The sequence below is a fragment of the Bos javanicus genome, chromosome 1, assembly GCF_032452875.1.
Source record: "Bos javanicus breed banteng chromosome 1, ARS-OSU_banteng_1.0, whole genome shotgun sequence".
NCBI classification, from domain to species: Eukaryota; Metazoa; Chordata; class Mammalia; order Artiodactyla; family Bovidae; genus Bos; species Bos javanicus.
In genome coordinates this window covers 29685161-29712749 of record NC_083868.1, presented here as the reverse complement: position 1 = coordinate 29712749, position 27589 = coordinate 29685161, and the positions used below count along the sequence as shown (strand labels likewise).

Sequence of the window (27589 nt, the reverse complement as noted above, 5' to 3'; positions counted from 1 at the left end):
ATTTGAAAAGACCCTGATGCTGGGAAAGATTAAATGTGGGAGGAGAAGGGTATGACAGAGAATGAGATGGTTGGATGGCATCACTGACTCAGTGGACATGAGTTTGAGTAAACTGTGGGAATTGGTGATGGACAGGGAGGCTTGGCTTTCTGCAGTCCATGGGGTGGCAGAGAGTCATATACAACTGAATGACTGAACTGAACTGAACCTCATTATCTGTATAATACGCCCTCTGGGAAGAGGCAGGGTTGTGTCATCCAACATGGCGATTGATAAAGTATTAGTTCATGAATGGTGATACTGGTGGAAACATCAAAGACATCTATACCTAGAATATGCTGCACCTCTTTGATGTGAGAGGTTCAGTGTAGTCAACCCTGCTACCAAGTAGTTAGTTGTTCAGCCCAGAGAATGGTAACATTGTAGGGTTTTATGGAGCCAGCTTGCTCTTGGCTGGCAGCAAACTCAGCATAGGTCCTAGCCAGATTAGCTTGGGTGACAGGAATACCGTGTTGTTGAATCCATGTAGAGCATCCATTCCTGCTACCCTCTCAACTTGGTACATGAGGAAGAACTGTATTCACTGAGGAAAATGAGTGACTGACATCCACTGAATAGGTCAACTTGTTCACTTTAGTTTAAGAGCCTGCCCCTTTGCGCGTGTTCTCTGATGGGGTATTTACGTGGGGCAGAATAGCAACATACTCTTGTATTTATTCTTAGAAGTCCATCAACATACCTCTGTCACTGATTTTTAAATTTCTGTTTCCAAGTTTATATGTTGCTGGCCAGACCATGTAGTTGGTAGCCCATTAATTCAGTGTCGAACTGTACTTCCAGTTACTTCTTATTCCATTCAAAGTGGAAAACCAGGTGTATTGTGCAACCCAGTCTCGCTCACTAAGGAGGTTACCACTGAGTAGAGTTGTAGTATGCTCCTAGCTATGAAGCATGCTGTGCAGATGCATCCATTATGCAGGCTTATGCTTTTTCATCTGTTTCTTGGCCATCAAAAGCTCCCCTTGAAGCCAAATGTGTAGATTTAGAGAGGCCCTTATATAGTAGAAGCAAGTGTCTTGGTGGTCTGAATCACTAATTTATACAGTTTAGTTTACTTTTGCTTTCAGAACCTGCTTGGGTTTGGTCTTATGTATTATATTACCACTTCCATTTTGTAATGGAATATCATTCTGCATGTCCATTTTAAAGATGTGGTGAATCAGATAACATCCATTTCAACATGGGCAGTTCAAATCTCTTGTCACTTGATGTTAATGGGCAGGTGGTTAATTTCTGCTACTTGTGTTAGTAGCTCAGCTGTATTTGACTCTTTGCCACCTCCTGGACTGTAGCCCACCAGGCTCCTCTGTCCATGGGACTCTCCAGGCAAGAGTACTGAAGTTGCCATTCCCTTCTCCAGGGGATTTTCCCGACTCAGGGCTCAAACCTGCATCTCTTGCATTGCAGGCAGATTCTTTACCATCTGAGCCACCAGGGAATCCCAGTTTCTACTAGACCTAATAGTAAGTTGGAGCTGCATTTCAGTTGGAGAGGAGTTGTCTGCAGAGACGGACATGGATTCCTTTTCATACTGCCCATGTATATCAGCTTCTTGAAGATAAGGTGGAAGAAGTTGGATGGTGAATTTGAAGGAAAAAAATTGAGAATATTCTTCATATTTTGAACACTTTAAAGAGTTTCCTCACATTTTAAATTATAAACATATAATCATTTCTTTTGTTATTATACAGGGATTACCTTATAGCTCAGTTGGTAAAGAATCTGTCTGCAATGCAGGAGACCCTGGTTTGATTCCTGGGTCGGGAAGTTCCGCTGGAGAAGGGATAGGCTACCCACTCCAGTATTCTTGGGTTTCCCTTGTGGCTCAGCTGGTAAAGAATCTGCCTGCAGTGTGGGAGACCTGGGTTCAATCCCTGGGTTGGGAAGATCCCCTGGAGAAGGGAAAGGCTACTCACTCCAGTATTTTGGCCTGGGGAATTCCATGGACTGTATAGTCCAAGGGGTCACAAAGAGTTGGACAGGACTGAGCCACTTTCACTTTCACTTTGTTATTGTATATCATTTTGTATGGGCTTCCCAGGTGGCGCTAGTGGTAAAGAACCTGCCTGCTAATACAAGAGAGATAAGAAGACCTGGTTTGTCCCTGGATCAGGAAGATCCCCTGGAGGAGGGCATGACAACTCACTCCAGTATTCTTGCCTGGAGAATCCCATAGACAAAGGAACCTGGCAAGGGCACGAGTAGTGATTTGTTTTAAAATTTATTTCATAATATTGGTTTTTCATATTGTTCATTTTTCTTTGGAGTATTAGTTTCCTTCCTTCCTCTTTCCTTTCCTCCCTCCCTTCTTTTTAATTTTTTTTTTGATGATTAAGAATTAATTAGGATGTATTTCTATTATAGATTCTATTGCAATGTCTGGCTAACCTAAAGGTGTTGGCTTGAGACTGGGGAATTCACTGCTAGCCAGATTTACTACTTTTAGTTTCTTTTAATACCTGCCTGTTTCTGCTATTTAGAGGAAAAATTGGAGGAGATAAATTTGTACTTTTCCTGTGAACTGTCTATGTTGAGGTAGGTCTGTGGCCAAGGTAATTAGAAAGTATATGAATGTATTAGTTGGAATAAGTCAGTTTCTTTGCATTGTTATAGTTCTTCCTCACCCCTACCTATAGAGTTTTTACTTTATAAAATATTAAATTTTATATTTTTCCCAAAGTTTGAATTACTTTGAATGTATTTAACTGTCTTCAAGATTACTGATGTCGTTGTTTCTATACTTTATATGAGACAGATTCTTGCTTAGTGAGACATTTTAAATTCAGTATATTTGATAGCATTCCTTTTCCCCCTTTGTAATATTGTATCATTTGGCTCATTTGCAATGTATTATAATGTTTGTGATCTAACAGCTAATACACAAATAAAATAGATACTGCCAGGAAACTAATTTTTATTAACTACTAAGTTAACTTTGTGTTAACTGGGAAGTTAATTGATAATTCTGTATGACTAGTTAATATGATTGTTTATTCTGTAAGCATCTTTAAAAATAATCTTATGCTTTGACAATTCTTGGCTAGGTGTCAGTTTTAGTGAAAAAGGATACATTTAAGAATCTGTTACTTTGGAGGCCATCAGGACAGGCTGGAATTTATGAGAAACCAAATGTCACTTCAATTTATTCAGCATGAATTTATCTTCCAAAAGAAGCTTAAAAATATACTGCCTGCTTCCCTGCCCCCCCCCCCCCCCATTTTTGCTAGGAGTCTCATTTTATATTGACGTTCATATTCTGTTTTGTACTTTAACTTAAAAACTGTTAAAGTTTCTCATCAAATGAAGAACTAAATTGGAGATACTTGGCTTTACATTATGCAGTGATTATTCAATGTCAGGTGATTAAAAAATTATTTACAGCTAAACATTTAAGTGTAGAAAATTGACATGTATGGATTGATAACACATTATAAAAAGTAGTTTATCGTTATGGGAATTCCTTGGTCAAATTCCCATCTATTAGTTTAAAGATTTTCTAACACTCACTACATAATTAATGATTTTTTTTCTGTTTTTTGTAATAGATTACTAATCTCTGACTTTCATTTGTTCTCAAATAACTATAAGATCTGTAGGTTTCCTTTAGATGTTACACATATTGCACCAAAGGAAGAGACATGTGACATTTGCAGAATTCCGATTTGAAGGGCATTTTGCCCAGGAATTAAGCAGAGTTTGTGTTTTTATGTTTTTGCTGAAGAATACCAAGTATCCTTCCCTTTGAAGTGCCTCAGTTTAATAATTTGGTTGGTTTGAATATCACCATGGGCATCATTTCTGGACCAGAAACCCCCCACTGATACCCCTTCATCTCCCTTGCCACCTCTCACTGAAGTTATCAAGGCATAGCCAAGTATCCTAGCTGCACAACAGCACTTTGGTGCCCAAAACTAAGTGAGCATCATCAGCTCTGGGGAATACTGCTGGGATGCTTGGAATAATACCTCTTGTTGGTACAAGCTTGAAACATAACTCATGTAAAGCCCCAAGGTTGCTTAGCAACTTCTATATATAACTCTTTGAGCCATCTCTGCCTCTTCATGTCCTGAAATGAACATCTCATTGTTCTTAAAAAGAAACTGAAGGCCTCCTTTAGAGAAGGACATTTCTGAAGTGTTTTCTCAATGCTGATGTGTCTCAGAGAATCCTGAGGTCACTTTTAATACAAAAATATTCTGAAGGGAGATAGATGTATTGTTACATGATATTATCCTGATATAAATATGATTTTATGAAAAATAAATATATTTAAATTTTCAAAAAATTGAAACAAAATTGAATTCTTGATATGGTCATTTCATCCTTTTAAAAAGGCAAAAATATCTTGATTATGAGTTCAAGTAACTTTATTTAAAAAGCAATATACACATCAGTAGACATTTAAGGCAGTTTGATGTGCATAATAGTGATGTGAAAAAAATTTTATATGGCTTTCTGTGGGTCTGGTGGCTCAGTTGGTAAAGAATCCACTTGCAATGTGGGAGACTTCTGTTCGATCCCTGGGTTGGGAAGATTCCCCTGCAGAAGGGAAAGGCCACCTACTCCAGTATTCTGGCCTGGACAATTCCAAGAAATGTATAGTTCATGGGGTGACAAAGAGTCGGACACGACTGAGTGACTTTCACTTCACTTATTACTAGAAATTAGGTCCAGTAACATGCATTTCAGCCAATATCTCAAAACTCTTGATTTTAGTCTGACTGTGTTAGATATAAGAGGAATAATCTTTACAGAAATACTTTTTGGAAATTAAAGTTAAAATGCATTTATTGACTTTAGAGACTTTATGTAACTCAAATACCTAAAGTTAGTATTAATATTTGATTTTAGAGTATTTGGATATGAAGGGCTATTTTACTTTTTTTTCCCAATTTTAGTTTTATATTTTTTATTCTCAAAAAATTAATTTTTGCTTCTAATGAATGAACTGTTTTCAGTGGAAGACACCTATTTTCATATATTCCTATGAAATCTTTAAATTACTGTTTGCTAGCCTGTGGGGTTAGTACTAAAAAAGGGTTTTGGGACTATGTGGAAACTGGACATAGAATTTTACTTTGAAATACTTTATTTTATAATTGGTTGAGGCTTTAGCATTTTTTCCACCCTTGAACAGGAGAAATGATCTCTGTCCTGAAAAATCTTTGATTCTTTTTATTGACTGAAAAAAATATCTTGGAGAGTGGGAGATTTTGGTAAAAGATTATAATTTTAAATTATGTCTTGATACCACAGAACAGTAGGAAATAATTAGTGAACAGTATCATAATTTGCTTATTATCATACTTGAAAGCGTTCTCATTTTTTAAATTTAGAATGTTAATAAGAAAATGCCGCCAAATACTATTTTTAATATGAATATGGAAAAACTAGTTTCACTTAAAATGAGTTGCATAAAATATGTTATATATATTTTTCCTGTAGGATGACTCTTTCCTGGCATTTGGACTTCTCTCAATTATAGCCGTGTTCACTGAACCGGTACAGGAACTGAGAATGGAGTCTTGTGGAGAAAAATGTCAAACATACTTTTCTCAGCAGTTGTTGAGCTGCCCAGTTCTTGATGGGGTACAATTATTGTTTAGGTGTTCATTCTCGTAGCAAGTTAAAGGGAGGGAATTTGAAACCTAGTGTTTTCCCAGGATGAGAAATAAAACAAAGAAAGCAAAACAAGAAAACACACAACCAAAGCCCCAGCTTTGATTTTGGAGTAGATTTGTGAGACCGAATGACTAATGTTTTCCATAGTCCTGCACACTGTCTATGAGCAGGAAGCAGGGCAGATTGAGTGGCTGCAGATACATAATTACATGGCTGCTTCTGTCTCCTCTGGGAGCTTTTAAATAGAAATAATGTTACTCATGAGGGTGTAGAGCTGGACTTTTGTGCTGTGGTGGTAACCAGTCTTCGAAGAGAATGAGTATGTCATGCTTCAGTGCCGCTGCTTTAGTATTTATTGTTTGTAAGCATGGCTTTGAGAATGTTGCTAGAAGTCAGAAGAAAGGAGGGAAATAGGTGTTGAAGCAAACAATAATAAAATAGATCTATCACTGGGACTCTCTGCAACAGGCAGTGAAGTGATTTAAGATGTATTGCACTGTTTTTTAAGAAAAAAATATATATATAAGGTGAAAAATTGAATGATTTATTCTTTTGTCTTGCAGATGGTGGCTTTTATTTAAATACAGCATTTCTGATATTGCAGTCTTCATTTTAAACACTTACATTTATTTAACACTGAGGATGTGTGTCAGTTTCCAGATGTGTCACTTTGAGAATGAGGATGGAAGTCTGAGGAAGATTGTGATAGATTTTATATCTGAAGAATGTGATAGATTTTATATCTGAAGAAACGATGCTGCAAGCAAATAATGCTAGGGAGCCCTACCAAACAGGGATTTTCTTGGAGACAGGCACAGAATGTTATTCTTTTTCTCTTTAGTTCAAGGGATATTTTATTCAGGAATGCTTGTCATTGTTAGGTACCTGATTAGGTGTTGAATATTTAAAATATGTGAGTATGTGTAAGATCATTATGTATAGAGAGAGCATAAACATTTTTTAAATGGATTAATAAATGGATTAAAGAGGGTGGGAAAAATATGTTCGGGGGAATCAGCTTCAAGGTGTGTAAGAGCATCAGACATTCATTTCAGCAGAGCTATCAGTGGTAGCAGATTAAACTGTTGAGTCAAGAGAGTTATGCCTTCTATTATAGTGGTTTGAGTGGGCTTCCCTGATGGTTCAGTCAGTAAAGAATCTGCCTGCAGTGCAGGAGACCCCGGGTTCAATCCCTGGGTCAGGAAGATCTCCTGGAGAAGGAAATGACAACCAATCCGGTATTCTTGCCTAGAGAATTCCATGGACAGAGGAGCCTGGCGGGCTATAGTCCATGGGGTCGCGAGAGTCAGGCACAGTTTAGCAACTACCACCACTATAGTGATTTGAGTAGAAGAGCTAACGAGATGTAAGTTTCCATTACTTAGTTGTCCTCCTGTCTCTCTTTCACTTGCTTTCCAACAAATATTTTTTCAAACTTTTGTGAAAGTAGACAGTTGGATTACATATGCTCTATCTTCGAACTTTTAAACTATTTTTTAAACAATAAACTTTAAAATACCAATTATAGATTCTTTCATAGTTTACTTCATATCTGTTATCTTTGCATGTTTATAGTTAAAAAAAAGTAAAGCTAAAATTCAGAAAAGTCATTTACAACCTCTTTATTTTGAGATCATGGGTAATATTTTTTGTTGTATAATCTTTGAGCTACTCTTTTGTACTTCAGTGTACGTTCATAATTAATCAGCAAAACATATTTTAAACTTGATTCTTTTTCACTTAACAATGTATAATGAGCATTTTTATGTCAATGAATATAGATTTAACACTTCTTAATATTTCATGGATGGTATAGCATGCATATTCATTGAATTTATATCTGTGATATGCAAGGCAATGCTCAAAATTCAGAGGTAGTATGCATGAATAGTAATCCTTACAGTAAAATATTTTCATGAAATTTGGGAGTTCTTAGAGGAGACTTGAAATTGAGTTGAATGTACAGGCAATAGGTTAACCATTGTTATAAGTTATTATGTTGATAATTTTTTTTAAGATAACTTAACATAGAATTAGATCTCTAAAAATTCTGGTTCTTCCAGTAACTTGCTGAGTGATTTTGGTGAAGTTACATAAGGTCTCTGATCCTTGGATTCCTCTTTTTTTAATAACTATAAAATTTGCAAATCATAGAAATATGAGAATTAAATGAGATGTTATTTGTAGAACACTTAACATAATGCTAAGTACATAGTGATTGCTCTGTAATAGGTCGCAATTGTTATTGAAATCACCCCAGGTTGTTGACATTTTGTACTATCATAGGGAGAAGGCAATGGCACCCCACTCCAGTACTCTTGCCTGGAAAATCCCATGGATGGAGGAGCCTGGTAGGCTGCAGTCCATGGGGTCGCTAAGAGTTGGACACGACTGAGCAACTTCACTTTCACTTTTCACTTTCATGCATTGGAGAAGGAAATGGCAACCCACTCCAGTGTTCTTGCCTGGAGAATCCCAGAGGCGGAGAAGCCTGGTAGGATGCAGTCCGACAGAGTCGGACACAACTGAAGCGACTTAGCAGCAGCAGCAGCAGCAGATGCTTCATGGTAAAACATTTGCTCAGTCCATTTTTCTTAATGAATGCTGTACTCGATGTTGAGGATGTGAAATTAAAGGATGATCCTTGTCTTTATGGCATCTCTAATCTGGTGGGTGAAAATCTCAGTGGAGAAATTTATAAAACTGTATGAATATGCCACTGGGAAACTTTGACCAAAACTCTTTGTGAACCCAACCTTCGGGAAGGTTGGCCTATGGGTAATGAGGAGCCTATATGAGTTCTCAATTCCAGTAGTTTTTGATTATGAATAGACTTCAGTTATCAGTAGTACTTCCCTAGTGGCTTAGATGGTAAAGAAGCTGCCTGCAATGCAGGAGACCTGGGGTTAAATCCCTAGGTCGAGAAGATGCCCTGGAGAAAGAAATGGCTACCCATTCCAGTATTCCTGTTTTAAATCCCATGGACAGAGGAGCCTGGTGGGCTATAGTTCATGGGGTTGCAAAGAATCAAATGTGACTGAGCGACTAACACATGTGATCTGGCCAGAACATTTTGGGAACCCTGAATTGGAAAACTTCGACCCATAAGCAGTAAGAGTTCTAGATGAATTTAAAGTGTCCATTTTACTGATGTTTAATAGTTCACTAAATTAAGCATCTGGGGGTGGCATTATTAGTAAACAGATTTAACTGTACCTGAATGGAATTTAACTTTGAGGTTTTGCTTCAAATCTGCTTATCACATTATGATCTTTGTTATAGTAGTTTAATTTGGGGCAGATATTCTTGATAATATGGTAAATGAAATTTAAAAATGTTTTATATCCATACTTCATTACAAAAACCTATAAGTATTGTTGGTCAATGGCATTTAAATACTTAATCTCAATTTGGGTAAATATTTAAAAAAATAAAATGTGTAATTGGGAAAAATATTAAACTGAGATATGCAGACAATCTAGCAGACTACTCTACTTGTCCAGCTGTTCTGGGTTTTAGACCTATTATGGCTGGTCTGTGTTAGGTCATTGGATGTAAAAAAGCCATCTGTGTGTGTGTGTGTGTGTGCACGCAACACGCTTGTGTTGACACACAAGTAGATGGATAGATAGATGGATATAGATATGAAACTTGTATTTTTATAACTTAAAAGAGATCTTGCCAATATGTTAGGAGTCGCTATGAAAGCTCTTTGATCTTTTGGTTTTGTAGCTGACAGAATTTTGAAACCTTTGTCTCCCTCAGTAAAGGCAAAAAACTTGTCAGAGTGTTTGATACACCTTTGATATTTCATGGCTATTTAGTCCAAAGGATGTGAAGTTTTTTTTTTGGAGGTATATATATATCTCCTTAGATTCTTTGATATATTAGTATAGTGTGTACTGTGCCATTGTCAACGTGAAAATTGATTCATTTATCCTGTTTCTAATATAAAAACATTTATGGGGATAAAGTGTATGGCCATCTGGCTATATTTTAATAAATTCAAATGTGTGATTGGGTTTGTTGGTTTGCCAAGTACCCATATATAAGCTTTCTTATCTTTGGTAATTTTTAGATGAAAAAAATTAGTGTTCATTAGTTTTTATCTGGTAATGATATAAAAATCATCCATTTTGAAACTATATGTCAAGACCTATAAACAGTTCTTGTTTGCATATTTTACTTCATCTCAGTTAATTCAAGTTCATTGTGACAGGTACACCTGTAAAATTCTCTGGGTAATTAGAATCAGTACAAATGCAATTTCTGCCTTTTGTTAGACTTTACAAAGTAATACAGAAAAAAAATGCTTTGTAGATTTATTTAATGTAAATATGACAAGTTTTAATTTTTAAGTGAGTTTTCTGATGACTCTTTGAGCATTTTTATCACTCTAACATACAACAAAAGATTTTTTTCATCAGCTATTTAGTATTTGAAAATTATTTAACAAATACTAAGTGACAAATAATTTAAATTTAGTATAGAAATCCAAATCAATTGAGAAACTGTTACATGTAAAATTTATTGGGTGTTATTATGAGTAATGTTTTAAGGACAGATAAAACTCTGGAAGCAAAGCCTTGGATTTATATTCCAGCTTCATCCCCTTAATAGTTGTGTACCCTTAGTCAAAATACTGGGAGAAGGCAATGGCACCCCACTCCAGTACTCTTGCCCGGAAAATCCCATAGATGGAGGAGCCTGGTAGGCTGCAGTCCATGGGGTCGCTAGGAGTCAGACATGACTAAATGATTTCACTTTCACGCACTGGAGAAGGAAATGGCAACCCACTCCAGTGTTCTTGCCTGGAGAATCCCAGGGACGGGGAGCCTGGTGGGCTGCCGTCTATGGGGTCACACAGAGTCGGACACGACTGAAGCAATTTAGCAGCAGCAACAGCAGTCAAAATACTGCATTGGTCAAAAGTTCATTTGGGTTTTTCCAAAACAGCTAATGGAAAAACCCAAATGAACTTTGTGGCCAACCCAATAGTTTAACCTCTTGTTTTTTCATCTGTATCATGAGAATGATAATGTGTGTGTGTGTGTGTGTGCGCGCTCAGTCTCTCAGTCGTGTCTGACTTTGCCACTCCATGGACTGTAGCCCTCCATACTGAGTTATTGTGAAGGCTTAAATAAGTTAATCTTTAACAATTCTTGGAGTATAGTAAGTATTCTATGAGGTGTTAGTTCATTCATTATTATTTATGAATTGTGATGTTTATAATTTATTTTAATTTTTTCAGTTGATAGACTATTTGCTTTGCATTTTATGTTTCATAGATGCCTTATAGGCTGCATTTTATTTTAGGATAAATGATACATTTAAAATTTTTTTACTTGTGCATGGTAAAATATACATGCTCTGTGTATGTAGATGTCCAAAATAACCTTTGTATTAGGGTGCCATTTTTCCTTTCTTGGTTGGAGGAATTAGGACTCAACTTCATATCAACGAAACTTAGAGAATGGATTGTGTGTGTGTTAGTCGCTCAATCATGTCCAACTCTTTGTGACCCCATGGACTGCATCCCACCAGGCTCCTCTGTCCATGGGATTTTCCAGGTAAGAATACTGGAGTGGGTAGTCATTCCTTTCCCGGGGGATCTTGCTGACCCAGAGATTGAACCCAAGTCTCCTGCATTGTAGGCAGATTCTTTACCATTACAGGTAAGGAACTATTACAGGTCCTTAGACCTGGATGAAAGTGAAAAGTGAAAGTGAAAGTTGCTCATTTATGTCCGACTCTTTGTGACCCCATGGGCTATATACAGTCCATGGAATTCTCCAGGCCAGAATACTGGAGTGGGTAGCCTTTCCCTTCTCCAGGGGATCTTCCCAACCCAGGGATCGAACTGGGTGGATTCTTTACCAGCTGAACTACAAGGGAATCCCAAGAATACTGGAGTAGGTAGCTATCCCTTCTCCAGTGGATCTTCCTGACCCGGGAATTGAACCAGGGTCTCCTGAATTGCAGGTGGATTCTTTACCAACTGAGCTATAAGGGGATGGTACCTTTCAATTCAGCTTCTTCATTTTACAGAATATGAAGCTAAAGCCTTGGGTGGTTATCCTCCTGAAGTTCATGTACCTAGTACCTTAGAGTCTGTCTTGATCTTGTATCTTTTGATTCCTTAACCTCCTTCTCTATTTGGGGGAGTATAGAATTTTTGACAGTATTTGAGTAACAGTGACATTCATATTAAAAGACAAAAGACATAACCATCATTGCTTTTAATCTATTTATTGATGCAGTGAATCATATTAAGAACAAGTTTGTCTTGGTAATTTAAAAGGTTAGACTTGCATCTCCTCAGGTTGGCTGGCCGCACACACTCAGGAGTTGTGTGCTTGTGTGCAGTTGTTGTGCAGGTTGTGGTCTGTGTCATGAAAGACCTCAAGCCCCTATCTCTGTAGCCCAAACCGTTGGTCTTTGCCATGTAATTTTTCCCAGCAGAGAAACCTGACCACAGAACAGAGTATTATTTGAGCCAAGAGCTGTTGAAACAGTAAGTTAGTATTCTTCCTAAAAATCAGTAGACTAAGACTGTTTCATGTTTCATATTACACAAGAGAAAATAAACTGAAAGGTCAGTTGAACAGTTACAGCATTGCCCTTTTCCAAGGTAATCAGCAGAGCATGTAGCAAAGACGTGAACAGGAGCGTGACTGGAAAGAGGGTGGCTGATAAAGAGGCTGGCTGCTTAAAGTGTTTGGGACAATGCTTGACACTTCCAGGCCTGACCAGATGGGCCATCTCACAGGGCTTCCCTTCAGTAATTCTGATTTATTACATTCAGAGGACTTTTTCTTTTCTAGTTTGGCAGTCAGGTTTTCACATTGCCAGAAGACCCCAGAAATTTTAATACTGACCATTAATCATACCTTGGTAAACTGCAAGGGCAATATATTATTAATTTGTTTGCAGCCAAGAGACAAGACATGGTGATTAAAATTAATTTCTAGCTACATTTTGTTAATTTATTCTAATTAATTAATCTGTTAAGTCAAAATATGTTTATATTAATGGCTATATAGTAGGTTCTTTATGTTGGGTCATTAAATGTCATTTCCATAATTCTAAACATTGAATTCTAAAAAAACTTACTTTTATTAAAATAGAGAGTATTGTAAAGCTTTCTAATACCACCAAGTAAACTATTTCTAGCTTTTCATTAATTGAATATGAACATTTCATGGTTTGGGTTCTATGGGATTTAGATTTGGAAGGATGTCAGTGGTGACCTCCTTCCACCCCTTCACCTCTGTGGCCCAGTACCAGAATTAGGAAAGAACATTTAATAAATAACAGGCATTATTTACTTTCAGGACACAATTTTAAATGGTAGCAACACTCGCTTTTAAAAGTTAACAGTTTTGATTGGCCTTGTCCTCCTCTTTCCAAAAAAGATAGATTTAATGAATTTTATATAATCTTAATTTTTATATATATATATATATATGTATAATTAATTTGAGATACAAAATAGCCAAATTGCATTTAACTTTTGGCCAAGTAAGAACAAAATAGTTATTTAAATAGCTTTTATTCTGTAACATCAGAAAATAAGAAATCAACTATTTGCTCTTAAATATGCTCTGAGGATATATTTATCAGATTGTTCTTAGTGCATTTGATTGTGTTTTAGAGATGGTGAAAGATGAATAAAATTTTATTTAAAAGGTTAAAAATTAGTAACATGCTTACTGTTTGCTTGTAACTGAATTAACATTTATATTTTCTTATTGTATTATAATTAGCATGGAGCTTCCCTGGTGGCTCAGATGGTAAAGAATCTGCCTGCAATATAGGAAACTTGGGTTTGATCCCTGGGTTGGGTATATCTCCTGGAGGAGGGCATGGCAACCCACTCCAGTATTCTTGCCTGGAATACCCCCATGGACAGAGGAGCCTGGTGGGTACAGTCTATGGTGTCACAAAGATCAGACATGACTGAGGGACTAAGCACAACACATAATTAGAATGATGTAACTGTTCTAATTTTTTCAATGTTTTATTTTTTTCTACTTAGAAATACCTTAATTTCTTATTTAAAAAAGGGAAGATGAGGCATACCATAAAATAATTTTTGTTTGGCTAGTTTTATATAATCACAGTAGTAGTCCTCATATCAATGGTATTATCTTTCTGTTTTATAAATGGGCAGGCTGAAACTCTAAGATCATTTAAGGGAAAAATCTAAGGTCAGTTTGCTAATGAGGGTAGCAATAAAACCTAACTTTTTATTTCTAAATTCATTCCTTTCTATAGTGTGTCAACATGCCTGAATCATAATACATGACCCATACCAGTTAGTCTTAGATTAGTTCTATATGTTAAAGAACTCATTTCATTAACATCTAAGCCCAAATCGTAGAGCATAGGCATTGGTAAGGGTTATAAAAGTAAGAAAAACTGCTTGAGTTAAAAATCATGTTCATGCATTTTACTATCAGTTTGAATAGAAATGAGATGATGGAAGTGAATTGTCTTCCTTTCATTTTGGGAGCAGTTGGTGTCTTGACTGGGTTATCACATACCCTGATTTTCTTTTGACTTTTTGTAGATTCATACACTGCAACGTGATATAATATCCAAGTCAATCAATCAGTGTCTTATGTGAGATAATGTATTTCTTTATAAAGCTGGTTGTTTACTCACACAGGACCTACAGAAGCAAGGGTGAGAGATTTACATGAGGATTATTTCCCATTTTCTCTTATTGGTCAAAGTTTATCCTTTTAAAAGTTTGGCCTTTATTTCTCCACACTTTCATGTTATATTCAGTTCAGTTCAGTTCAGTCGCTCAGTCATGTCCAACTCTTTGCGACCCCATGAATCGCAGCACGCCAGGCCTCCCTGTCCAACACCAACTCATGGAGTTTACTCAAATTCATGTCCATCGAGGCGGTGATGCCATCCAGCCATTTCATCCTCTGTCATCCCCTTCTCCTCCTGCCCCCAATCCCTACCAACATCAGGGTCTTTTCCAGTGAGTCACCTCTTCGCATGAGGTGGCCAAAGTACTGGAGTTTCAGTTTCCGGTTAACACCCAGGACTGATCTCCTTTAGGATGGACTGGTTGGATCTCCTTGCAGTCCAAGGGACTCTCAAGAGTCCTCTCCAACACCACAGTTCAAAAGCATCAATTCTTTGGCGCTCAGCTTTCTTCACAGTCCAACTCTCACATCCATACATGACCACTGGAAAAACCGTAGCCTTGACTAGACGGACCTTTGTAGGCAAAGTAACGTCTCTGCTTTTGAATATGCTATCTAGGTTGGTCATAACTTTCCTTCCAAGGAGTAAGCGTCTTTTAATTTCATGGCTACCATCACCATCTGCAGTGATTTTGGAGCCCCCCAAAATAAAATCTGACACTGTTTCCACTGTTTCCCCATCTATTTGCCATGAAGTGATGGGACCAGATGCCATGATCTTCGTTTTCTGAATGTTGAGCTTTAAGCCAACTTTTTCACTCTCCTCTTTCACTTTTGCAAAGAGGCTTTTGAGTTCATCTTCACTTTCTGCCATAAGGGTAGTGTCATCTGCATGTTATGTTAGATTGGTGCAAATGTGACTGTGATTTTTACATTGTTGAAATTAGCCATTTGATAATGGAGTACTAATTCTTAATAAAAGTGGTTATGTTATACATCATTTTAATGTGCATTTCTCACTTTAAGTGTTTTGCTAATGACTTATTACTCGTAGTTTACTTTCTATCTATTTTAGACTAAGGAAATTATGTAAGATGAAAAGTAAATTTAAATAATTTTCTTATTCGAGTTAAAAATGGGTCATAAAGCAGCGGAGACAACTGCGAACATCAACAATGCATTTGGCCCAGGAACGGCTAATGAACATACAATGCAGTGGTGGTTCAAGAAGTTTTGCAAAGGCGATGATTGCTTTGAAGATGAGGATTGTAGTGGCTGGCCATGGGAAGTTGAACAATGACCAGTTGAGAGCCATCATTGAAGCTGATCCTCTTACAACTACATGAGAAGTTGGCCAAGAACTCAATATCAATTATTCTATGGTCATTTGGCATTTGAAGCAAATTGGAAAGGTGAAAAAACTCGATAAGTGGATTGCCTCATGAACTGAGGCAATCAAAAAAATCATCATTTTTAAGTGTTGTCTTCTCTTATTCTATGCAACAACAGTGAATCATTCCTCAGTTGGATTGTGACATGCAACAAAAAGTGGATTTTATATGACAACTGGTGATGACCAGCTCAGTGGCTGGACTGAGAAGCACTAAAATGTGTTAGATGCTCAGTCATGTCCAGTTCTTTGTAACTCCATGGACTTCAGTCTACCAGGCTCCTCTGTCCATGGAATTCTCCAGGCAAGAATACTGGATGGATTGCCATTCCCTTCTTCAGGGGATCTTCCGAACCGGGGATCAAATGCAGGTCTCCTGCATTGCAGGCAGATTCTTTATCATCTAAGCATTTTGCAAAGCCAAACTTGCACCAAAAAAAGACCATGGTCACTTTTTGGTGGTCTGCTGCCAGTCTAATCCACTACAGTTTTCTGAATCCTGGTGAAACCATTGCATCTGAGAAGTATGCTCAGCAAATGGATGAGATGCACCAAAAACTGCAATACCTTCAGCCAGCTTTATTTGACAGAAAGGGCCCAGTTCTTTTCTGTGACAACAACCAACCACACATCACACAACCAATGCTTTATAAGTTGAAAGAATTGGGTTACAAAGTTTTGTCTCATCTACCATATTCACCTAACCTCTCACCAACTGACTACCACTTCTTCAAACATCTCGACAACTTTTTGCAGGGAAATCATTTCCAAAACCCAGGAGGCAGAAAATGCTTTCCAAGAATTTGTCAAATCCTGAATCACAGACTTTTATGCTATAGGAGTAAGCAAACTTATTTTTTGTTGGAAAAAATGTGTTGATTGGAATGATTCCTATTTTAATTAATAAAGATGTGTTTGAGCCTAGTTATAAAGATTTAAAATTCACAGTCTGAAACCCAGTCACTTTTGCACCAACCTAATAGTATCTGGCTTCTTTTAGGAGCTCCTTGCAAGCCACACTTTCACAGGGCCAGTCAAATGAGTGTACAAAGCCTGGACCAAAGTGGAACTGAGGGAACACATGTTGTTGTTGTTCAGTCACTAAGTCATGTCTGATTCTTTGGGACCCCATGAACTGCAGCACACCAGGCTTCCTGTCCTTCACTATCTCCTGGAGTTTGCTCACAGTCATATCCATTGTGCTATCCAACCATATCACCATCATATCCATCATATCCATGCTATCCAACCATATCACCCTCTGTCACCCCCTTCTCCTCCTGCCTTCAGTCTTTCCCAGCATCAGGGTCTTTTCCAATGAATCCACTTTTCACATCAGGTGACCAAAGTATTGCAGCTTCAGCTACAGCATCAGTCCTTCCAGTCCAACCCAGTCCTACAGGATTGATTTCCTTAAAATTAACTGGTTTGATCTCCTTGCTGTCCAAGGGACTCTCAAGAGTCTTCTTCAGCACTACAATCCAGAAGCATTAATTCTATGGCACTCAGCTGCCTTCTTTCTTAAAAAATTTAATTTATTCATTTTCATTTCAAGGATAATGGCTTTACAGCATGGTGTTGGTTTCTACCAAACATCACCATGAATCAGCCATAGGTTTGCCCTTGTTCTTTCCCGCCTGGACATCCCTCCCACTTCTGTCCCCATCCCACCTCTCTAAATTGTTACCTAGGCCTGTTTGGATTCCCTGAGTCATAGAGAAAATTCCCATTTTATTTTATATTTGGTAATATATGTTTCCATGTTACCCTCTCCATACACCCCACCCTTTCCTTCCTGCCCACCCAGTCTTGTCCATAAATCTGTTCTCTATGTCTGTGTCTCCAGTGCTGCTCTATAAATAGGTTCATCAGTACCATCTTTCTAGAATCTATATATATGCATATATGGAATATGATAGTATATGATATGATATTTGTTTTTCTCTTTCTAACTTACTTCACTCTGTATAATAGGCTCTATGTTTCTCCACCTCATTACGACGGACTCAAATGAATTCTTTTTTATGGCTGAGTAATAATCCATTGTGTGTGTATGTGTGTGTGTGTGTGTGTGTGTGTGTGTATATATATATCTCACAGCTTCTTTATCTGTTCATCTGTTGATGGACATCTAGGTTGCTTCCATGTCCTAGCTATTGTAAATAGAGCTGCATAGAACATTGTCATACATGTGTCTTTTTCAATTTTGGTTACTTTATGAAGGATATATGCCTCATAGTAAATGAGTCTTGTACAGTTATGATGGATTATATCTTTCTTATATTTGAAGAGGCTATTGATTTTTCTATGCTGCTCTCAAATCCAACAGTCTTATTGTTCTAACAGTGTGCTTATTCATCATGTTTTGTGAAAGGTGTTATACTAAGCTTTTTAGGTATATTATCTCATTTCATTATCATTTGGTTCTTATGAAATGTGTTCTGTTATTCTTATTTAGATAGAGATGTTGAGTCTTAGTTATAGCTGGTAGGAGGTAGGATTGGAATTCAAGGTCAGATGCTATTGTTCAGTCACTCAGTCATGTCCAACTCTTTGCAACCCCATGGGCTGCAGCATGCCAGGCTTCATTGTCCATTACCATCTCCCAGAGCTTGCTCAAACTCAAGTCCATTGACTTGGCGATACCATCCAACCATCTTGTCCTCTGTCATCCCCTTTTCCTCCTGCCTTCAGTCTTTCCCAGCTCCAGGGTCTTTTCTAATGAGTTGACTTTTCCTATCAGGTGGCCAAAGGGTTGGAGCTTCAGCATCAGCATCAGTCCATCCAATGAATATTCAGGACTGATTTCCTTTAGGATTGACTGGTTTGATTTCCTTGCAGTCCAAGGGACTCTCAAGAGTCTCCAACACCACAGTTCAAAAGCATCAATTCCTTGGTGCTCACTCAGCTTTCTTTATGGTCCAACTCTCATATCCATACATGACTACAGGAAAAACCATAGCTTTGACTATACGGACCTTTTTTTGCAAATTCAGATGTAATAATCCTAATTTTAAATCTAAATTTAACCATCCTATCACCATTCCCTAACCACAGTCTGGGAAATAGTAGGTACTCATTAAATATTTATTTGCTAAGTACTTAATATGTGCTAGTATTTTAAATGACTAGGTCAATGGCAACCCACTCCAGTACTCTTGCCTGGAAAATCCCATGGATGGAGGAGCCTGGTAGGCTACAGTCCATGGGGTTGCCAAGAGTCGGACAGGACTGAGCGACTTCACTTTCACTTTTCACTTTCATGCATTGGAGAAGGAAATGGCAATCCACTCCAGTATTCTTGCCTGGAGAATCCCAGGGGCGGGGGAGCCTGGTGGGCTGCCGTCTGTGGGGTCGCACAGAGTCGGACACAACTGAAGCAACTTAGCAGCAGCAGCAGGTATATCTGTGTGCGAAACAGATAATTTTTCCTGTCTTTGTGGTATTTATCGCCTAGCTGCTTCTATCTTCTGAATATAAATCTTCATCTTACAGAATGCTTTCTCAGTCCTTGGTTTTCTCTCTACCATTTCCCACACTTAACAAAGAATGTCTTGAAGGCATGGGCTTTGTCTTTCATCTCTGTTCTCAGTGACTCGCATAGCATTGGATGTATAGTAGATGCTTAGTAATATTTGTGGAATAAATGGATGAGTTTACCCCTTCTCACTTGTCACTTTTATTTAAATGGTCCCATTTTTACTGTTTCCTGATAGATTAAGATTGGAGTGTATGCTAAATTACAGATTGGAAGTGTCACTAAAATTTTAGGTGAAATTTTGAAAATTTATACATTTATTTATTGATTAGTACATATAAACATTTAAATATAAGGAAAGCATTAAAAAGTAAGAAACCATGTCTACTATACTGTCACTTTTAAAATTATTTTCATTGACCAGTATAACAAGAGAGTTCACAGACTCTGGTATTTTAATGTTCAGTCTGTTTAATAAAGACTTTGTTAATATTATTCTGACTACTAAAATTCATCCTTCAAACTGCTCCCTTTAAAGACTGTCTCTGATAGTATCAGTTATCTCCTCTTTAAAGTCTTAAAGGTTTTTATTTTTCATTTAATTTATTATATAACTGAAAGTCATCTTTTCCATCTTGATTTAACTCTACATTTCTACGCCTCCTCCTATCCAGCTACATAAAGCTAGTCCTCGTGCCCACAAGGACCGCCTTAATTTGTACACGTGTAAAGCTCTTCTCTGTCTTGTCCCTTAATTGCTAAAGAATACTACTCATCCTTTAAGATATAGCACAAATGCCAGCCACTTTTTAGAGCCTTTTTAAATCTTGCTTTATCCCATTAGTTTTTCTATTATATTTATTCTTCTGTTAGCATTTGCTTATCTTACCCCTTTCCTGTCCTGAGCTGAACAGTCTTCTCTTGGACTGATTAACTTATGAAAGAGAGGTTCTTCAATTATTGGCATACAATAAATATTTTTACCCTGTAATGCATCTATTTCTGCTTTATTGACTATGCCAAAGCCTTTGACTGTGTGGATCACAATAACTATGGAAAATTCTGAAAGAGATGGGAATACCAGACCACCTGATCTGCCTCTTGAGAAACCTATACGCAGGTCAGGAAGCAACAGTCAGAACTGGACATGCAACAACAGACTGGTTCCAAATAGGAAAAGGTGTACGTCAAGGCTGTATATTGTCACCCTGCTTATTTAACTTATGTGCAGAATACATCATGAGAAATGCTGGGCTGGAAGAAGCACAAGCTGGAATCAACATTCCCGGGAGAAATATCAATAACCTCAGATATGCAGATGACACCACCCTTATGGCAGACAGTGAAGAAGAACTAAAAAGCCTCTTGATGAAAGTGAAAGAGGAGAGTGAAAAGGTTGGCTTAAAGCTCAACATTCAGAAAACGAAGGTCATGGCATCTGGTCCCATCACTTCATGGGAAATGGATGGGGAAACAGTGAAAACAGTGTCAGACTTTATTTTTTTGGGCTCCAAAATCACTGCAGATGGTGACTGCAGCCATGAAATTAAAAGACGCTTACTCCTTGCAAGGAAAGTTAGGACCAACCTAGATTACTTTGCCAACAAAGGTCTGTCTACTCAAGGCTATGGTTTTTCCAGTGGTCATGTATGGATGTGAGAGTTGGACTGTGAAGAAAGCTGAGCACCAAAGAATTGATGCTTTTGAACTGTGGTGTTGGAGAAGACTCTGAAGAGTCCCTTGGACTGAAAGGAGATCCAACCAGTCCATTCTAAAGGAGATCAGCCCTGGGCGTTCTTTGGAAAGAATGATGCTAAAGCTGAAACTCTAGTACTTTGGCCACCTCATGCGAAGAGTTGACTCACTGGAAAAGACCGTGATGCTGGTAGGGATTGGGGGCAGGAGGAGAAGGGGACGACAGAGGATGAGATGACTAGATGGCATCACCGACTCGATACACATGAGTTTGAGTGAACTCCGGGATTGGTGATGGACAGGGAGGCTTGGCGTGCTGAGATTCATGGAGTCGCAAAGAGTCGGACACAAATGACCGAATGAACTGAACTGAAGTGAACTGAACTAAACTGAAATATGTTGTGGGTTTTTTTTTGTTGTTGTTGTTGAATACTTATCCTTGATTGAGGGACAGAAATTATTCACTTTAAAGTCTCAAATGCCTACTTTTCACTTGACAGATTTAATATATAGAGAAGTCTATATATTTCAGGTACTTTGTGCTTGAAGAAGAAAATTTCTGCCAGTCACCTTGAAGTCTTTTGAAAGGGTGATTTAAAAAGCAATTTTTTTTTTTTGTTCCAAAAAAATATTCAGTTCCCCTCTCCTTTAACCTTATTTCCCCCTTTTTTAGTTTATTAAAAATTCCTGTTGAGCTTTTACTTCTGTGCTTTTTCTTGCCTCTATTCCAAATCTCCTTTAGGAAACAGATGACTATATAAAATCTTGAAAAGAATTAAGCTAGCATGGAAGGAACTTCCCCCATGGGTTCATTGTGTTTCAGACCCACTCAGAAGCACTTGAGAAAGAATTCTACATCTTAGGTGTTTCCAGATAAGGTATGATCCATCTCCTCTGACATATCTCCAGTGTTCACAACCTTGCCTGAAATTAGAACTTCAGTATGGATCTAAGATGAAATGTCTTACAAAAGAGCAAAGGTTTTTAGCTGGTTTCTTTTTTTTTTTTTTTCCAAACTAAGCATTAACTACTTCCCTAAAGTAACTTTTTTTCCCCTAGGCTATCCAATTTACTTAGTTTTCTTCCAAACTTTTTATAATCTACACATTCAGATTAATCTGGAGTACCTAGTATGTGTTATGTGTTAGTATGCCTATATTTATAACTTTTCATAGCAGGAAAATATAAATATTCTTAAATGCTTTGGAAATTTAAGGAGAAACAGTCCTTAATGTTTACTAATAATTAGCATGCATATTTAAATCTAAATAAGTGGTGTAATTTAAGATATTATAAATTAAAAAGTATAATACAGCAGTGCTTCTCACTGAGGTGGTGAAAAGCTACAGTTTAAAATTATTGAGCATATGCTGGTTACTGTGGGGATGACTCCTGGTGTCATTTCTTTGATTCCTTATAAACTATCAGATTTCCCCTACTTAACAGGGGAAGAAATTCAGGAAAAGGGAGGTTAAGTAATTTGTTCAAGGTTACATATACTATGTAACAGAGTTAGAATTTGAACCTACACTGTTTATTTCTAGAGCCTTATCAGATCCTCTTAATTATAAGATTAATAACTTTATGAATTAAAGTTATGGGGCTTTCTTTAAGAGGAAATGTGACTTTTAATTTGAGATTACGTCTCCTGATTTTTTAAAAATACCTTTTGTGATAAATAATACCTCATCTCTGTTGCTTATTACCTTCTTGACCTTGAGCAACTTTCATATTTATCTGTGCCTCTATTTCTTTCTTTCTGCAAAGAGGATTAAAAACATCAATGAAGATATTAAATCTTATAATATTTTTATATCTGTACAAAATGCTAGTTACAATACTAACTCATTTTATGTTCTTGGTTACCAAGAATTTGACCCAGTTTTTAAATATCCTATAAATTCATAGCAAAATATTAAGAGAGACGACTGTAGTAGGAGAGGGCACAGGCATGATGAGCTTGCTATATCCTCAGGCGTTTTCTTTTTTGAGCCACAGTGATTTCAAAGTGGAATGTGTATTTCTGTATCAGAAGCTTTAGGGCTGACCTTGAGGACGTCAAGATATTTAGTTAAAGTAATATCATGCTATAATCCTATTTCTGTTCAATTTTCAGTAAATGGCACATTTGTATATATCTTTTGAAATGTCTTAAGAAGGATTATTTTTTAAACTTTAAATAAATCTAAAATTGTGTTTTAAAGATATTATAACCACATTGACAATAAAATTATTGCCACATTTATTTGCCCTCCAAAAGTTGATAGCTTTTAAAAAAAAGAATCAGTAATTTTTCTTGTTTTATGATAATATATGTGTATGTATTTTTTTTTTACCCTAAGTCCAGATTTACTTATTTTTTCTCTTCTAGTTTTGTTACTTCTATCCAGATTTATTTTGTTGATTGTTTTATACCATTTGATCATTAAATGTTGTTATTTATGCATCTCATATGGATTAGAGTTTCCACGCATTGAGAGTTATAGCCGAATGGTATCTTTAAGAGGTAAAAATCATTTTCTCATAGAATTTAGAGTATGAGAGAGTTTGCATACAAATCTCTTATTAGAGCTATAGACTGAGGTTTTCTTCTGCTGCCTTTTCTTTTGCCTAGATCAGTATTTAAAGTATTTTGAAATAGTTACTGATGTTAAATTAGGGAGGATTCATAGAAAAATCTGGAATATTTTTCATTCTTGAATAATTACTTGATGTGGCAAATCTTTCTAACAATAGGCTAGAGCTTTTAAACAGATGCTGTCAATTTTCCCTGGGTTTTGTCCTCCCCATCTCAGTTGAGCTCCTTTCTACTTTGTTTTCCATACTCTGAGGCTAGCCTCATTGGTTACTCTTTTATCATCATGCTGTTCTTTGTGTTTCTTATGCGAGAGCAGTTCTTCGTATTTATGCTACCTGCCTGGCTCCTGTCAGTAATTCAGTTTGCGTCCTCTGGAGTAAAGACTGCCAGTGATACTGGAGTTACATCATTTCATTAAAAGTTAATTTGTTTCAAGTAATAGAGTAAATATAATTTGCATTTTCATAAAACCATGGGGATGTGCACTCACAGGCGGGCATGTGTATTGTATGTGTTGGGTATGTATAGACAATACAAAAGGGGGTCATATTTGAAATACTCCACTCACACCTACCATACCCATAGGCTTTGCACTCCACTGATCAGATTCTGCGCTGTACCTCTTCCTGTCTTTGAAGTAAATGTGAGAGCATGGTGGGGCTAGGAACTTAAGGCCCCTGCTCGCCCCAGCCCACTGGAATCCAACCCCTGGTGCAGGGAAAGGGGCCCTGTGAAAATACCATCTACATTGCCATCTGTAGCTGTATGAATATTTCTTTATACAAAGAGATGTTTTGTGGAAAACTGCTTTGCAACTTCTTTCCCTAAGCCATCTATCTTGGGACATCTTTTCATATCAGTACATTTCATTCTACCTCATTCTTCATAATGAATCTCATGTAATTTGTTGTTTGTGTGTTCCACAGTTAATTTGACCAGCCTCTCTTGTTGAACAGGTAGGTATTTTCTATGGTTTGGTATTTTAAATAATGCCATAATGATTACCTGTACATTACACTGTACATGTAGATGTTTTTACTTCCTTGTGTGATATATTCAAGGGGTAAATTTCTAGAAATGGAATTACTTGGTTGAAGACTGTGATTTAGAAATTTTCATAGCTAGCTAATGCCAAATAGTTATCTAATTTATATTTTGTTAAAGAGTATTTGGAAATGTCTTTTTCCTGCACCTGTACTCTGTCTGCACAGACTATCACATCTTAGTGGTCTTTAAGTGGAAAATGGAACTTTGAAATCTAGGATTGAATTTGAGTGTCTTTTCAATGTGTTTTATGGCCATTTGTATTTCTTTTACTGTGAACTCCTGGTTTTGTTTATTTTTAATTTAATATTTATAACTTTGACCTTTTGAAGTTATTTTTATTTTAGAGGTCCAATTTTTAAACTTAGATTCCAGTATCTTAATAGGTAAGCCATTGCTTTCTTTCTCTTTCACATTTCTTTCTTGAAATGTGACTAGGGATCAAACTCATGTTCCCTGCATGGGCAGGCAGATTCCTATCCTCTATACCACCAGGGAAGTCCTCTTTGTCTTTTTTTCTAATCATATCAAGTTCCAATTGTTCATTTACCTAATTTGTTGTTGTTGTTGTTGTTGTTGCATGTACACTTAGTTCCTTGCCAATTCTAATTTATTATTTTTCTAATGATATATTTTGTTACTCTTTTTATTTCCTTGGGTCTGACGTTTCCTTTTACTTCTCATCCTATTATTCTATCATATTAATATAATCTCTCAGCTTTTATTATGATTGAATTAATTTTTATTTATGTTGAAGTACAGTGTGAAATGGGCTTCCCTGGTGGCTCAGTGGTAAAGAATCCGCCTGCAGGAGATGCAGATTCAATCCCTTGGTTGGGAAGATCCCCTGGAGAAGGAAATGGCAACCAACACCTGTATTCTTACCTGGGAAATGCCTTGGACAGAGGAGCCTGGCAAGCTACAGTCTGCTGCTAAGTCATTTCAGTCGTGTTCGACTCTGTGTGACCCTAGGGATGGCAGCCCACCAGGCTCCCCTGTCCCTGGGATTCTCCAGGCAAGAACACTGGAGTGGATTGCCATTTCCTTCTCCAATGCATGAAAGGAAAAGGGACGTTCACTTTCACTGAAGTTGCTCAGTCGTGTCCGACTCTTCGTGACCCCATGGACTGCAGCCCACCAGGTTCCTCCATCCATGGGATTTGCCAGGCAAGAGTACTGGAGTGGGGTTCCATTGCCTTCTCCGAGCTACAGTCTGCTGCTGCTGCTAAGTCACTTCAGTCGTGTCTGACTCTGTGTGACCCCATAGACAGCAACCCACCAGGCTCCTCCGTCCCTGGGATTCTCCAGGCAAGAACACTGGAGTGGGTTGCCATTTCTTTCTCCAATGCATGAAAGTGAAAAGTTGAAAGGGAAGTTGTTCAGTCGTGTCCGACTTTTAGCGACCCCATGGACTGCAGCCTACTAGGCTCCTCTGTCCATGGGATTTGCCAGGCAAGAGTACTGGAGTGGGTGCCAACAGTCTATGGGGCCGCAAAAGAGTCAGACCTGACTTAGCAACTAAGCAACAACAGGGTGAAACATTTGTATAAAGATTATTTTTCTGTTCACCTCAGTTGAGGTGTTTTTCATTAGTTAGCTTCTGATATTTTGTGTATTTCCTTTATACCTCTATTTGGATTCATGACTATCTTTCTGGGACTTTTATTGATTACCCCTCAGGGTGTGGGGAAGCACAGGGAAGTTTATGGGCATTGGTCAATTCATTGCACAGTTCTGGAACTTTCACTTCTGACAGAGAATACCTGCCACATGCTTCACTTCTCTAGTTTTGCCGGTTTTGTTCTACTTTGCTTCTCCCCAGACTTGGGGTAATAAGTGCAAGTAATAATATATTTTTGGTGTACCGGTCCTAACTGTGGGCTCTGGGGGTCTGGGAGAGGGTCAAGAGCAGCCATGTATTATTCTTGATCCTGCTTGGAAAGGAATCTTTAGTTTCTTCTCATGGCCGCTGGCTTTCATAGTTTGAGGTGATGAATGTTCTTTCCATGGTTAGTTGCTGTAGGGCAAGACTAGGCAAACTATAACCCATAGGCCAAATTTGGCCCTGCCACCTGTTTTTGTAAATAAAGTGTTATTGGAACACAGCCACACCCATTCATTTACATATTGTCTGTGGCCAATTTCATGCTTCAGAGACACAGTTGAGTAATTGTGACAGAAACCAGATGGCTAGCAAAGACTAAAATATTTCCTATCTGCCCTTTAACAGGAAAAGTATGCAAGACCTGCTGTAGGGTAATTTTATTTTTATTGCTGGTTTTTAACTGTATTTTCTTTCAGTGTTTTAGAAGTTATAGATGTAGGAATGCTCCTTCATTATACTGTCTTGACATAGAAGTTGCTATAATGCTGATTTTAAAATATTCATGGAATAACGTAACTATCATGTTTTCTTTTATACCATAATGCTTGAAATTACAAAAAAAAGTTTGTTGGATTAGTTCAGTGTGTTTGATGTAAGAATGATATCTTACCAGGTAACTTCTAGCAATAAATGAAATTATTCACATCATTCCTCTTTAATGATATCTTTTTTTTTTTTTTCCCTGAATGAGAGTAAAACAGATATTTAATTACAGCAGCTTTTCTGGAAGATTATTTGATTTTACAATTTCCTTTCTTTTGCACTTTTTCAAAGGTATAAGCGGTTTAACCAGACTTTGACCGACATTGGAGAGAATGAAGGTGGTATTGATAGGTTTTCCAGAGGTTATGAATCATTTGGCGTCCACAGATGCGCTGATGGTGGTTTATACTGCAAAGAATGGGCCCCAGGAGCTGAAGGAGTTTTTCTTACTGGAGACTTCAGTAAGTATTTTAGAACCATTAAAGTCAGTTGTAGCATTTCATTTATTTACTTAAAACATAGATGTTATATATTTAACTTTTATGAATATTATTGATTACAAATATTCTACTTTTCAGATAGAGCCCATTGAGTTTCTTGAGTCTTTGCCTTTATGTGCTAAAAGTATTTCTGATTTGATGTGATACATGTATTTTTTAAAACTTTATATTCTATATAATCATGTACC

At 37.3% G+C, this 27589-nt stretch overlaps 1 protein-coding gene across 1 annotated transcript in view; it reads left to right on the top strand.

Moving 5' to 3' along the window:
* Positions 1-27589, top strand: part of GBE1 (1,4-alpha-glucan branching enzyme 1) — a 315992-nt gene that overhangs the window by 39003 nt on the left and 249400 nt on the right. Inside the window, exon 2 of the mRNA XM_061431417.1 lies at positions 27193-27362. Within this exon, the coding sequence (XP_061287401.1) occupies positions 27193-27362 (170 nt within the window). The remainder of the gene's footprint in view (positions 1-27192; positions 27363-27589) is intronic.